This window comes from Miniopterus natalensis, chromosome 4 (assembly GCF_054644295.1).
Source record: "Miniopterus natalensis isolate mMinNat1 chromosome 4, mMinNat1.hap1, whole genome shotgun sequence".
Lineage (NCBI taxonomy): Eukaryota > Metazoa > Chordata > Mammalia > Chiroptera > Miniopteridae > Miniopterus > Miniopterus natalensis.
Genome location: NC_142084.1, coordinates 60,138,579 through 60,151,896, shown reverse-complemented (window position 1 = coordinate 60,151,896; position 13,318 = coordinate 60,138,579). Strand labels below are relative to the sequence as shown.

General features: G+C 45.2%; 1 protein-coding gene across 1 annotated transcript in view; it reads right to left on the bottom strand.

The window, feature by feature from the left end:
* Positions 1 to 2,107: 2,107 nt before the first annotated feature.
* Positions 2,108 to 13,318, bottom strand: part of NUGGC (nuclear GTPase, germinal center associated) — a 36,419-nt gene continuing 25,208 nt past the window's right edge. Inside the window, exons 13-18 of the mRNA XM_016213844.2 lie at positions 10,844 to 11,001; positions 9,207 to 9,345; positions 7,922 to 8,030; positions 7,175 to 7,311; positions 4,818 to 4,908; positions 2,108 to 2,247 (exon numbers count right to left, since the gene is read on the bottom strand). Coding sequence (XP_016069330.2) covers positions 2,108 to 2,247; positions 4,818 to 4,908; positions 7,175 to 7,311; positions 7,922 to 8,030; positions 9,207 to 9,345; positions 10,844 to 11,001 — 774 coding nt within the window. The remainder of the gene's footprint in view (positions 2,248 to 4,817; positions 4,909 to 7,174; positions 7,312 to 7,921; positions 8,031 to 9,206; positions 9,346 to 10,843; positions 11,002 to 13,318) is intronic.

Genomic DNA, 13,318 nt, shown 5'->3' with positions numbered 1-13,318 from the left:
GTCAAAGGTCATATTAGTACGGGGCAGAGGTGGAATTAGAACCTGAGTCTCCCAATAAATAAGCCATCAAATCATGTTACTTCTATTCTGCCTCCAAATAATAACTGTTTATCAAGTACTATTAAGTACTATGTGTCAGTACTTTGTCAGCATTATTTAAACTGTCCAACAACCCTAGTAGGTCAAGGTAGGTATTACTTATCACCATTTAAAGATAAATAACCTGAAGCTTAAGGAGTTTAAATAATTTGTCTAAGACAGCAGTTCTCCAAGTGTGGTCCTTGAAACACTTCTGGGGGTCAGCTAGGTCAAACTATTTTTATAGTAATATTATAATGTTGTCTTTTTTTTTTTTTTTTTACCATGTTGCCACTTGCACTAATGATTTAAAAACAAAGGTGGGTAAAACCATTTGCACCTTAGCAAAAACCAAGGCAGTAGCACCAAACTATAACTAGTAACTATTGTATTTTTCACTGTGCACTTGCAGTTAAAAAAAAGACAGTTCTTAATGAAACAGCATATAAGTTCTATTAATTTTTGACCCTTAAGTAGATGCTATTTTATTATTTTGTGTGACAAAAGGGAAATATGTTTAAACCACTTTTAGTATCTCAAGAAAATCATTTGTATGATTGAATTGCGAGTTGAGCTTGACATTTCTTTTCCCCAGAACATTATTTTTACTTGAAATAACTATGGACAAACTATGGTTAACCATATTTGGTTATATAGTGAATATTTTCTTAAAAGTACACACAATGACCTGTTACTTCAGAGAAAACAACTGATAATATTTATTGCCAATCATAAGATAAGCTTCTAGGGAAAAAATGGAATTTTGTAAAACTTGTATTCTCTACCATGAACTTGACCCATTCCCAGTACTTCAAAACTTTCCTGATGAAATCGGTAGAGATATTAACAAATGTGATTTTTTGTTATTATAAATGAAATGTGTCAACATTTTGGAAGATCTGCTTAACGCAATGAAAAATATTTTCAAAATGACCAATGTGTGATGACATAAAATCATGCATCGGTAAAAGGTACATTGAAAGTATGAGATAGAAATATATTTTAATGTAACAGAATATTTTAAAAGTTCACCAGTAGGGTTTCAGAGTCCACACTGCAACTAACCTTTAAGAAGCTGCCACTTGTCAAGATTGTCATATCAAAGAATATCCAGAAATTATCTGAAAAGGCTATTAAAATACTCTTCTGTTTTCCAGCTCTGTATCTGTATGAGACTGTATTTTCTTAATATACATCAACCACAAAGGCATATTGTGACAAACTGAATAAAGAAACAGACAAGAGAGTCCAGCTGTCTTCTATTAAGTCAGAGAGGAAAAAGATTGGCAGAAGTGTAAAATAATGTCACTCTTCTCACTAACTTTATCTTGAAAGTTCTTTTCATAAAAATTTTATTTATATTAACATATAATAGGTTTATTATTGTTACTTTAAGTGGATCAGTAAGTGGTTATTTACAATTTTGATCAGTTTTAATTTTAAAGCAGTAAATATCAATAGGTATAACCCCTATAAGTGTAATAATTTTTAAGAGCACAGGGTCCTGAGATCAGAATGTTTGAGAAGCCCTGATTATAATTTCCACATACTCTGGAAATTAACACTCCTGAGACATGATGAAGCCAGGTCTCTCGTCTGCCTGGCTCTCAAACCCATGTTGTTTCCACGGAACAATGTTACCTCCTTACCCAAAAGTCTCATCAGTACTGAAATGGTAAATAAAATTGAGTCCCCAGAACTTTATTTTGCAATGGTTTTTACCCATAATAGTTAAGTTTTTGATGTTTAGATATTTTCCTTTGGTGAAACAAGTTTCTTGTCCCTAAAGCTTTCAAACCCCATTGGGGACTCAAGATGACTCTTGTTGGCTATGGAATAAAAATGAAATGATGTTGCTCAGTAATCCACTTATGCCACAAGTAACAATCTATTGAGTTTTTATATTGTATTTAAAGTCCAAACAGTTGGAAGATGTTTTTTATTAGATTTTACAAAACAGAAGTAATTCTCATTATTTAGCTCCAGGGTTGTTTCTCATCCACTTGGTGCTAAGCCCCAAGAATTAAATTTACATTTTGAGGGGACCAGCTTTGCTGGGGGACATTCTCAGGAGGAAATCTTGCATGCCCCTCCGTAGCACCGCGTTCTCAGCAACCTCCCTCAGGCTTCTGTGTAGCTTTTCCATCTCCTTGTACTCACTTTTGACATCTACAGAGGAGCAGAAAGCACACACCAGGAGTTAGCGAGCATCCTTTTCAGAAATGTCCCCAGAAAACAAATCCCCTGGGAATCACGTTATGACCTCAGTCACTTGTCCCAGAATGCGAGATCTAGGTTAAAGCTTAAAGATCAGATCGTCCCATAGGTTTGTTTTACAAATAACCTGACCAAACCTGGCATTCTTGCCCTTACCTTAAGGCTTGTCTTAGCATAGGGGCCACCGTCAAATAGCAATAAAGCAGGAGGGTACCCTCTTGCTCGGGAGAGGCTGGCCTTAAGGGCTACCCTTAGGACAGGTCTCGACTGTCACTGGGTCTTTAGAGGGCTTCACAAGAGCTCAGCAGCAGGAGGCGCAAGGCACACCACACGACAAACTCCCCCATGTCCTGCCCAGCACTCCCCCTCCCCCATCCTCTCCTCCCAGCAGTCCCCATTCTCAGTGAATTCATCTGTTTTTGGCATCTTAAGTTTTCATCTCCTGACCAGCAATCAGATCAGATCCTTGTGATGGTTGATTTTATGTGAATTTGTGTAGGCTGTGGAGCCCATGTATGTGGTCAAACATTATTCTGGATGTTTCTGTGAGTTTTTGGATGAAATTTCCATTTAAATTAGTAGACCCGAGGAAAGCAGATTGCCCTCCTCATCTAATCACTTGAAGGCCAGACTAGAACATAAGGCCAGCCTCAGGAGGGCATGCCCCTGCTTTACTTTTCTCCGTAGACTATCACCCTCCAGCAGGCCTCCTATCTTGTTTATTGTTTGGCTTGTTGCCTGCCTTCTGCCCACTGGGTTGTAAGCTCCGTAAGCAGAGATTTTTGTTTATATTGGTCACTGCTGCATCCTTAACACTAGAACCCTGCCCAGCCCCTGGGCGGCGGTTATAATGAATGACTGGGGAAGGAGTGCTCACTACCCAGTCTAGCCAACCAGGTAGCCTTCCGAGCGGGGAGCTTTAGGGCTCCTTGGCATCTGGCACAGTTTTCCCTACATAGCGTACATTTGCTGATGATTGTCAAGGAAAGGAAATGGTCTTAAATTATGGCAGAAGCAATTTACATCAGACTCTGAGAAACATTTCAGTGTGTGAGACCTGGACAGTTAAAGACCTTTGGCGAGGAGGAGTTCTAGTTCGGCTGGGTGGCTCGGTTGGTTGGAGCTTCATCCTGTACACTAAAAGGTTGTGGGTTTGAGTCCTAGTCGGGGCACATACTTAGGTTGCAGGTTTAATCCCTGGTCGGGGCATGTACAGGAGACAACTGATCAATGTTTCACTCTCACATCAATGTCTCTCTCTCTCTCTCTCTCTCTCTCCTCCTCCCTCTCTCTCTCTCTCCTTTCCTCTCTCTCTCAAAAAAGGTCATGAGAGAGTCCAATAAATTACATGGTGAGGGTGCTGTATCTCCTTCCTGAGAGAACATCAGGAGCAGGACAGATGTTTTTAGTAGTAGCAGTTGTGGCTTTTACTTTGGAAATAGCTCTGACCACTCTCACCCTGACACACCCCATGACCTACAGCAATGGCATCCGATCTATTGTTTTTCCAGCAGGCAACTGTGCACATGGTTTAAAATTGAAAAGGCATGACATATACAGATTGCGGAGTGAGTCTCCCACCCTCCCTGTCCCCCAGTTCCTTTCCTTAGAGGCAACCGGTCTGACCGGTTTCTTTGAACCCCGCGGAGGTTTTTATGCACTTTGCCTTTTTCTCTCTCACAAATGGCAACATACCACACGCATTTTTTTCGCTTTGCTTTTTTCCACTTTACAACATATTTTGGAGATTGTTTCACACTGCTGCTATATGTAAACCTACTTGATTCTTTTTAACAATTGCACAGGCCTCCACCAGCTGTGTGCCCCAGTCAGCTGACCCAGTGCTCTACTGGCAGGTAGTTGCCCTGAACAGCCTCGTCCACGTGCCATTCTGCTTATGTATGAGGATATCATGGGGTAAACTCCTGGAAGCAGGATCGCTGGGCCACAGGATTTTACATTTTGCTAGAAATTACCCAGTTGCTTTGGGCACAGTTTGTATTCTCCAGGTTACGCCAGGGAAAGGAGATGCTTGCTGCAGCAGGGCACATGCTGCTGTGTTGCATTCCTAGGCCCCAGCGAATGGAGAGAAACCCTTTCCCACCACCACAGAAAATGAGGCTTTTCGGGAGAAGGTATCAACTAAAAGAACTGGTTTGTGGAGACAGCAGGGCAGAGTTATGGGTTTGAATCTGCCACTTTCCAGCTATGGTTCCTTGGGCACATTATCTCATCTGAGTCTCTGTTTCTGCATCTGCAGATGGAGCAATAACATCTACCTCTGAGGGCTAATGTGCGGATTTGATGAGACATTGGGCACAAAGCCCGAGTACAATGCTTGGTCCCAGTCGGGTGCTCAGCAAAGGGTGGGGCAGTCACAGTTATCATCATCATCTCTGTTTGTTCCCCTGGAATTTCTTCCTAACGTAATTTATTTAAACCCAGTAAAGAGCCACCACGGGGGGGGGGGGGGGGGGGGTTGCAAGATCATCACCCTTTATGCGAAGATTTTAGGTACTTACCTGCAAGCTCCTTGTAGAGACCATCCCCCTGGGATGAAGCGAGGGTCAGCATGGTGGCAATACTGCCCTTCACCTTCTCCGTGATTCCATGCTGCACAACAAAGGACGGTCATTCTGTTAGGATGGCATAGCCACGGGAAAGGGAATCTACACAAGGGACCCCACCCAGTCCCCCAATCAGAGTGTGCGGACTGGGGTTGCCGATGTCAAAGTCAGACCCAAGGTGGGCCACGTAAGAGTCCACAGAATGGCCCGGAAGTCATCAGGAAAACATTTCTGTGAGGTCCCGCCTGTCTCGGCATCTCCTTTCCTGCCTATCGGAGGGACTGTCCCTCTGGTGCTGACAGACTGAAACGGGAGCTAATGAGGATGCATGGAAGCGTGGAGGAGATCACAGCAGCCACAGAGACAGAAGAGGGAAAGTGCTGGTCACTGTCCCACCCTCTCATGCGTTTGGTCACTGGATGCATGTTTATTGAGCACCGGCTTTGTGCGGCACATCATACCTGACATTCCTGATTTTTCCCCCCAACTGCGGGACAAATGTCTTCTTGCTCCTCTCAGTCCTTCCATCACCTAAAACCAAGTTCCCTCTTCTAACCACCTCTTGCCTCCCTTTGAAAAGCACCCGATTCTCACCTCTACCCTGACAGAGCCTACTTTTGAACCTGGATCTTCTGATTCTAAGTCTTATGCTTTCCTCTTCAACATACCAGGCTGAAACCCTAGGCTCCAGTCTCAGCTCTGGCTCTGAGCCTTAAGCTAGTAACTAAGGCCCCCTGGGTGCCATTTCCTTGTCCAGAAGATCAGGGAATGAGAATGCTCTGTGCTCTTGCCCAGTTACAACTTCCTGCACTTACGTCATTTAAGATACATTTGCACGTGGTCCATGTCCTGATCTTTTTTTTTTAGTGGAATTGTTTTCTTGGGCACCTTAAGGGCCGATTTCTATATACTGGATGCTGCAGAATCTGGCCAATTCCTGCATACGTTTGTAGACTGTGATAATATGTTAAATGACAGAAAGTTAATTACTACTAAACCAGAAACCCCTTAGCCTATTCCAAGAGAAATTACATGCTTTGTATTGTGGGTACATGTTTTTTTCCAAAACTGCAGTGGGGGTGAGAGAAGCAGAAGCAGGTTGGAGGTGGTTCGGAGGTGGACCAAGGAGCAACCAGCCAGGTTCCTCAGGAGGTTAGGAGAGGGTCGGCTAAGCCTGGACTGAGGCGGGAGAGCTTGGAAACTCACATGGCTAGGGGCCAACAGTGGCTTGGACTAAAACAAAAAATGTATGTGACTCGGGGAGGGGGGTGGCCGACTGAGAGACCCAGAGCTGAGACAAATGGTCCAAGTGGACTGGACAGAAGTGCTTAGGTTCAAGGAAACTGTTAGGAACCGTCTTCCAAGACGGACAGAAGCAAACCTAGATCTATGCTAGGTACTGTAAGTGGCTGACCTGTAAGTTTATTGGCATTTATTTATTGATGGTTTATGTAGATAAGACATTTCCCTCATTTAAAAAACTCTGTCTTGAGATTATGCTAATAGTGCTGGAGATGCTGGAGCCTGGTTCGCTGGTCCCAAATCCTAGTTCTGCAACTTTCTAGCTATGTGGCGTGTGTTACACCGCTCTGCCTCAGTTTTCATATCCGTAAGTTAAAAACAGTAATAGTACAGTCATCTCTCAGTACCATGGGAGATTGCTTCCAGGTCCCCCCCCCCCCCCCAAACACACGCAGGTACCAAAATCTGAGGATGCTCCAGTCCCGTATATAAAATGGCGTGGTGTTTGCATATTGACTGCCGCTGGGCACACCTACACATCAGTTCATTCGTGTGGATTTAGTGTAGGGTTCGTGTATGGCGAATTCAAGTTTCACTTCCTGGGATTTTTTTTTCAAATAATTTCAATCCATGTTGGTTGTCTCTGTGGATGTGAAACCCCTGGATATGGAGGGCCAACTGTACCTACCTCACAGACTTGCTGGGGATGAAATGAGCTAATGTGTATGAAAAGCTTAGGATCCCATCTAGATATGACAGTCCTACGGATGACTTATTAAAGGGGAAGAATGAGGGACAAGGCTGGAGGGGCTGCATTTCTGAAGTCACGGCCCCAGAGGGGACACGGACTCCAGCATCGGTGGCCATGAAGGAGGAATGCCCAGTGCCAGCTGGCCTCCTCTCCGGCGCCCTGGGCATTGGCTGGGCCCACTTTGCGGAAGACGTCTGGCTCTACTTGGGCCCTAACAACTACCACTTCTTCCACCTCCTGTGCCGGTTTCCTCTTCCCCCCCCCCCCCCCAGGAGCCTCTTTGGGACCGGAATTCCGACTGGGGATGTGGAATGAACACCTTCAGCTGCTGAAATTGGTGCTGCATCCTTTCTTGAGCCCTTTCAAACATGCCCTCGGCCACCTGCCGGTCCACCCCTCTTCTGATGACGTCTTTCATCTTCTCACATGCTTTTCTGCCAGTGATCTGAGCTGCCTCTGGCAAAAATGATAGTCACAGTTACACCACAGCAAGCACTTGCGCAGAAATCGTTAGCATGAGAAAGACAGACAAGCTAACTACACACACACACCCATACACACACACTTATATATATTCATATACATAGTAGCATTTTCCACACAGTGGAAATAGTTTAATAACGTGATCCAAAAATTAACACTCTCAATATTTAGATAGCTATCATTCAGAAAGTCTGATGAGTGAATTAAGCAGAAGCTTACAAAATTCCAACCCCTTGCCTTCCAGAGAAAATAAGGGGGCCACCAAAATGGGAAGAAGCTGTCGAATTTACAAATACTTAAAAAAAGTAAGAGTGAGACTTGGATAGTGGATTCCATAGCTCAAACAGCCACAGTGCAGTGTGGAAAGAAGCAAGGAGTCTAATAAAGGAAGGGCAGAAAGAACTGGAAACAGACAAAAATGGCTCATAAATTACCTCTCCCCACACCCTTGCAATTGTTTGGTCTTGATGTGCAGATCAAGAGTGTTAGGGGGACTTAGGGGACTTTAGGGGGGGAGCAGCGGAGAAGGATCCTGACATCACAGACAGAGAGGGGAAGGGGAACTGCCCCCCCAGAGCCCCACCTTCATAACAGGGCTTCAGGTCGTTCTGGACGGAGCTGGTGAGAGACTCGTAGATCCTCTTCTTCCTTCTGAGGATGTGGCCCTCCAGGCCCCCCAGGATGGCGCTTATCTGAGGATCCACATTAACAAAAGGCCGTTTGTGGCAACTCCTTCAACAGAAATAGGTCAAGCATTCCTGCTTACAGCCGCCACTTCCCTCCGCCTTATACTACAGTGGGCTGCTCTCCATGCTAGACTTCACAGTCCTCTCACAGGCAGGAGCTTGGTCTTAGCATCTTTATGTCCCAGAGCACTTCCCACGGGGCCTGGCTCCTACAAACATGTGGCTGAATGCTTGCTGAGCTGAGCTCCAGCACGTGCGTGCGAGGCGCTGAAACAGGCCCTTCTGAGAGGACGGTGGGGGAGGAACAGGCTGTCTCTCCAGTGTTGCCATGGGATTGGGGCTGGGCCCGTGCTATGAACTGAACATTTGTGCCCCCCCCCCCAATTCATATATTGAAATCCTAACCCCCAGTGGGGCGGCATTAGGTGGCGGCCCTTTGGGGAGTAATGGGATCACAAGGAGGGGCTCTCGTGGTCGGGATTACTCCCCTGCAGCAGGCCCCAGAGCGCTCCCTCGCCCCTCTGCCGCGAGGACGCAAGAGCAGCAGCCGGCTCTGGACCGGGAAGCAGGCCCAGCCTCACACCAAGCGGGCCTGCACCTTGACTTGGACTTCCAGCATCTGGAACCATGAGAAGTACATTTTTGTTGTTTATAAACCACCCAGTTTATAGTATTTTGCGACAGCCACCCAAATGGACTAAGCCTGGAATAAAATGGGTCAGAGACAAAAGTCTTGAGTACTCAAAACTAAAATAACAATCTGCAAAAATACGATACTTCTTTACGCTTCACTGCTTTGGATGATGCTTCATAATATTGGCAAAAATGATAGCGAGGTTAGTGAAAGCGTCACAAGTGGATTCAAATTTTTGTACATCTAAGGAGTCTTTGAAGATTCTTCCTGGGAACTGAGTCTACTTCACAAACTCAGTTTTTACTATCGGTTGCAGTGGGCTGCGCAACAAAGCTTGCCTGTGTGTCCTACGCCTCTGTAGCAGTCTCAGGACCGCTGCTCTCCCCCCAGCCCACTATGTGGTATATTTCACACCTTCCGCCGTGAGATCCCCCAGACCCTGGGTACTGCAGGGAACAATTCAGGAGAGACATACAGCGTCCCAAATCCTGTTGGGAAGAAAGACACTACCCAAACTCACTGCTTTCTTCACGATCTAAGGATCTTACCTCCTGGATCAGGAAACTTTTTTTGTAGCTATCATATTTCCAGCCATTTCTTATCCCGATTTCCATCATTTTCTCCTGGAGAGAGTGCTTAAAAGCATCTATGTGAGGCATCAAAGCTGACCCTGTGGGTGGTCCAGCCCTACAGAAGAAAACAACGTAAAATGTTAAGAGACAACAGTGGCAATCATGAGACTAAAACAAAGAGGAAACCAGCTGGTATCCTTTGATTCGTTCTAAGAGAAGGGGGACAAGATCTGACAGTTATCACATTCCTATAACGTGCCGGGCGCTGTGCTGTGCCAGGCCCTTGACATCAAAACCTAGGAACTCAGTGCAATCATGCCCATTTTAGAGATTAAGAAAACTGAGGTCCAGAGGAGATAGCTGATGTGGTAAAGGCCACACAGCTAGTAAGTGGAAGAGCCAGGCTCTGGACACTGATCTGATTAACCTCAAATCTCAGTCTTTCTACTGCCAAGCTGTTTGCACTTGAAAGGGTGGGACCTGAACTATACCTTAAGCCAGGTAAGATCTAGGGCAGTGAAAAGAGGGAGGGGTCATTCACTATAGGCACAAGACAGCAAGGAATTTCCCACACATCCCAGGAAAAAGCAGCAGCAGGTCATTGAGGAGAGGGCTTAGGCTTAAAATCCCAGCTCTTTATGAGCCCGCGAATCTCAGTTTGTTCACTTGTAAAAAGACAGAAGCCCTTTAGAGGGCTATTGGGAGGATGCAATGATAAAATGCACCCGAAGTACTTAGCATGGCTCCTGGTACATCTCTGTTGCTCTCTGCTCCCTCCAGGGAGGGGGGGGTGACGCTGGACCACAGCTCGGGGAGGGATCAGAAAGGCCAGTGGGAGGCAGGTGGGTGTCTTGAATATCATGCTAAGGAATTTGGAGTTTACCCTACAGACTTGTGTAAACAGTGGGTGGGGCGGGGTGGGCATGGTGGAATGGCATGATCCCAAAGAGTTTCAAAGGAAGGTGGAGGAGGGGAAGGGGCACTGAGTAAGAGTCAAGCAAGGTTAGGATAGCTCACGCAGCAGCTGGTGGTGAGCCAGGAGAAATGCTAGAGGCAAAGGAGGGAGAGTGGGGACGGGCTGGAAGATTAGGGGACTCTGTTTCTGTTGATGGAGAAAAGGATTGGGAACAAGGAGGAAGGGAAGGGGGACACCGTGAAGGCACATGCCCCTCCCACGCCACGTTTGGGAGCATGCAGTATGTCGAAAACAGAGTCCTCAGTGAGTCACCTCTTTTTTCACATTCAGGGAAATTTATGAAGGCCATGTGTTTGCCTAACTCCACACTCTCCAACCAAAATACCCTATCCTGGGCTTGGGTCCATAAGAAAATGTATCCCCTGCTGCATGTATGAGATATTTGAAAAAATAATGGGAATCATAATATTAGTCAGAAAGCAACATCTCCATCTGCACTCCAGGTCACCATGGGAAATTTTTAAGTAAACCAAACCAAGAAGGCTTTTGTGTTTTGCCAAAGAGTAAGCTTTCCTCCTCAAGTTGCAAGCTACTCTTTACACTTCCAAATCCAAAGTACAAACTCTTAAAGATGAGGCTCTGGCCCTACATTCCTCAGATGTTTGTCCACAAAGGAACAAGATGAAAGATCCTTTACCTAAAAATGCCTCCAAAAACAGGATCAATCTGGTCATAGATGGGCTGAGTGATGGCTTCATTCAGGTCTATTCTTGCAAGAGTTCTGGAGGCGTAGATGCCATTTTTCAGGCAAACAGCTTTCAGAGTCTGGTGAAAACCTTGGTTTCCTCTACTCCTCTAAATAAGTAAACAATAAGTTAATAGAGTTACTAGGCATTAACTGTCACGGGATCAGAACTGCATTGCCTCTGGCCAAAGGTATTACCAAGAATCACAGTAGCAGCAATATAATCTTTTAACTTATTACTAAGCTAAACAGAGAGTGTAGCAGTCATGCCTTAGGTCGGTGGGGTGCCCCTGTCCTCGGTTTCCAAAGCACCCTGTGCTCACTCTGCTCACAGCTCTTCTTATCCAGTTTTGTATTTGTCTGTTTACTCATTAGGCTCCTCTACTAGACCATCAGCTCATTGAGATCAGGCCCAGTGTCTCATCCAATACCCTGATGTCCTTGCCATCTGGCAAGGGCATAAGTAGTGCTTGGTAAATATTTGTTAAATGAGCAGCTATTAAATGAAAATGTGCTATGACTCTACTGGGAGTATCTGTTTCAGATTTTTGCAAGCGTAGTCCAAATTTTTTATACTTTTTGTTAAATATTTAATGAAATGCAACTTGATTTATATGTCTTTGTAATATTTTTTTCCCAGAGAAATAAGTTCCCAAACCAGAGGGGAAAAATATTGTGAAGCTAGAGCTATAAGAGACATTGATAAATTTTAGCCAGATGGTGATCCTTAGTAAAGAGAAAAAAAATACATTTTGCACTGCCCTGGCCAGGTGGCTCAGTTGGTTGGAGGGTCATCCCATACACCAAAGGGTTGTGGGTTTGATTCCTGGTCAGGGCACATACCTAGGTTGTGGGATCAATCCCTAGTCAGGGCACGCAGAGGAGGCAGCTGTTTCTCTCTCACATCAATATTTCTCTCTCTCTCCCTTCCTCTTTCTCTAAAAATCAATAAAAGCATGTCCTCCTATGAGGATTAAAACAATAATAATAAAAATACATTTGCACTGACCAAAATTTCAGTCATGATTTGGGATCATTATTCAATGACATGTGTTTTAGGGAATATCTTTCGAGTGAATGGCTGTGTAGCATAGTACAGTTGTCATCATTCTCTTTCTATCTATCTTATTTTTCTTCCCTTTTCACTTAATATTATAACATGAATATTTCCTTAATTCATTGTAAATACTTTGAAAAAATCATTTTACTAACCACACAGTGCATCCTACGGATGTATGATAATTCATTTTACTATTCTCTTATTAGACATTTGGATTATTTCACTATGTTACATCATGATACGATGTTAACATATAAATGTTTGCCCAAATTTCTGATCACAAAGGAAAGTTGCTACCAAATAGAACGCCTTGGTTGTGTTTACAGTCATGGAGAAAGAAGCTGATGAGAAAGAGGACAATTCATGGAATGCAGACCTGGTGATACCCTGAACAAGGCTAACATGCTCCTTCCTTTCACAAGCAAATTGTCTCTTAGTTATCTACTGCTATGAAACAAATTACCCCAAACTTAGTGGCTTAAAACAACAACAAACATTATTATCTCTAACAGGTTCTGTGGGTCAGGAATGCAGATTGATGTTGACTGGTTGGTGTTTCACAGTTCACCAGGTGGTGGCCAGGCTGTGCGGCCAAGGTTAAAACACAGGTAAGGGCCACCCAGAGAAGAGACCAGTGCACGAGTCGAGGTCACTGAGATCAGATAACATGCACACCAGGCTCAAGTGATACAGCGTTTACTTGCAGCAAGAGGAGGGCAAGTGTGCCCAAGATCCAGCCAGCCCCTGGCCAGCGGATCCACTCCACAGCCGATGCAGGTGATGTAGCTGCACACAGCCCACTTTCTGCTGCAGTAGAAGAACCGGACCCCTCCCCACAGATCAGAAATAAAGAAAACTGGGGTTTTGCCTGAGGGCCTTTGATGCCTGCTCTAAGCAGAACAAAGAAGTACACACTGGGCATGAAACAGGAAAAGATATTCCCACACAAGCAGGTAAGCCCAGCATAGGCTGTGAGGGCTCTTTACCTCTTGGTAGGAAGTGTTCCAGGCCCAAGGCCATTCTTATGTGGCAAGTGAAGGTCAAAAAGACTGCGCGTACTAGAGGGCCTTTCAAAACACTGTCCAGTTCCCGCTCAGGGCTTGTCTGTGAGGGTCCATCAGATGTCAGCTGGGGTTATGGTCACCTGGCTGGGGCTAGAGGATCTGCTTCCAAGGAGGCTCACTATAGGGCGGGGAAGGTGGTGCTGACTATTGATGGGGACCTCAGCCCCTCTCCACGGGGACCTGCTTGATTTCAGCACAGGGAGGCTGGCTTCCCATTGAGTGAGTGATCTAAGAGACCAATGTGGAAGCCTCAGCAGCCCTTGATGACCTAGCCTCAGAAGCCACACACTGTCCCTTCTGCTA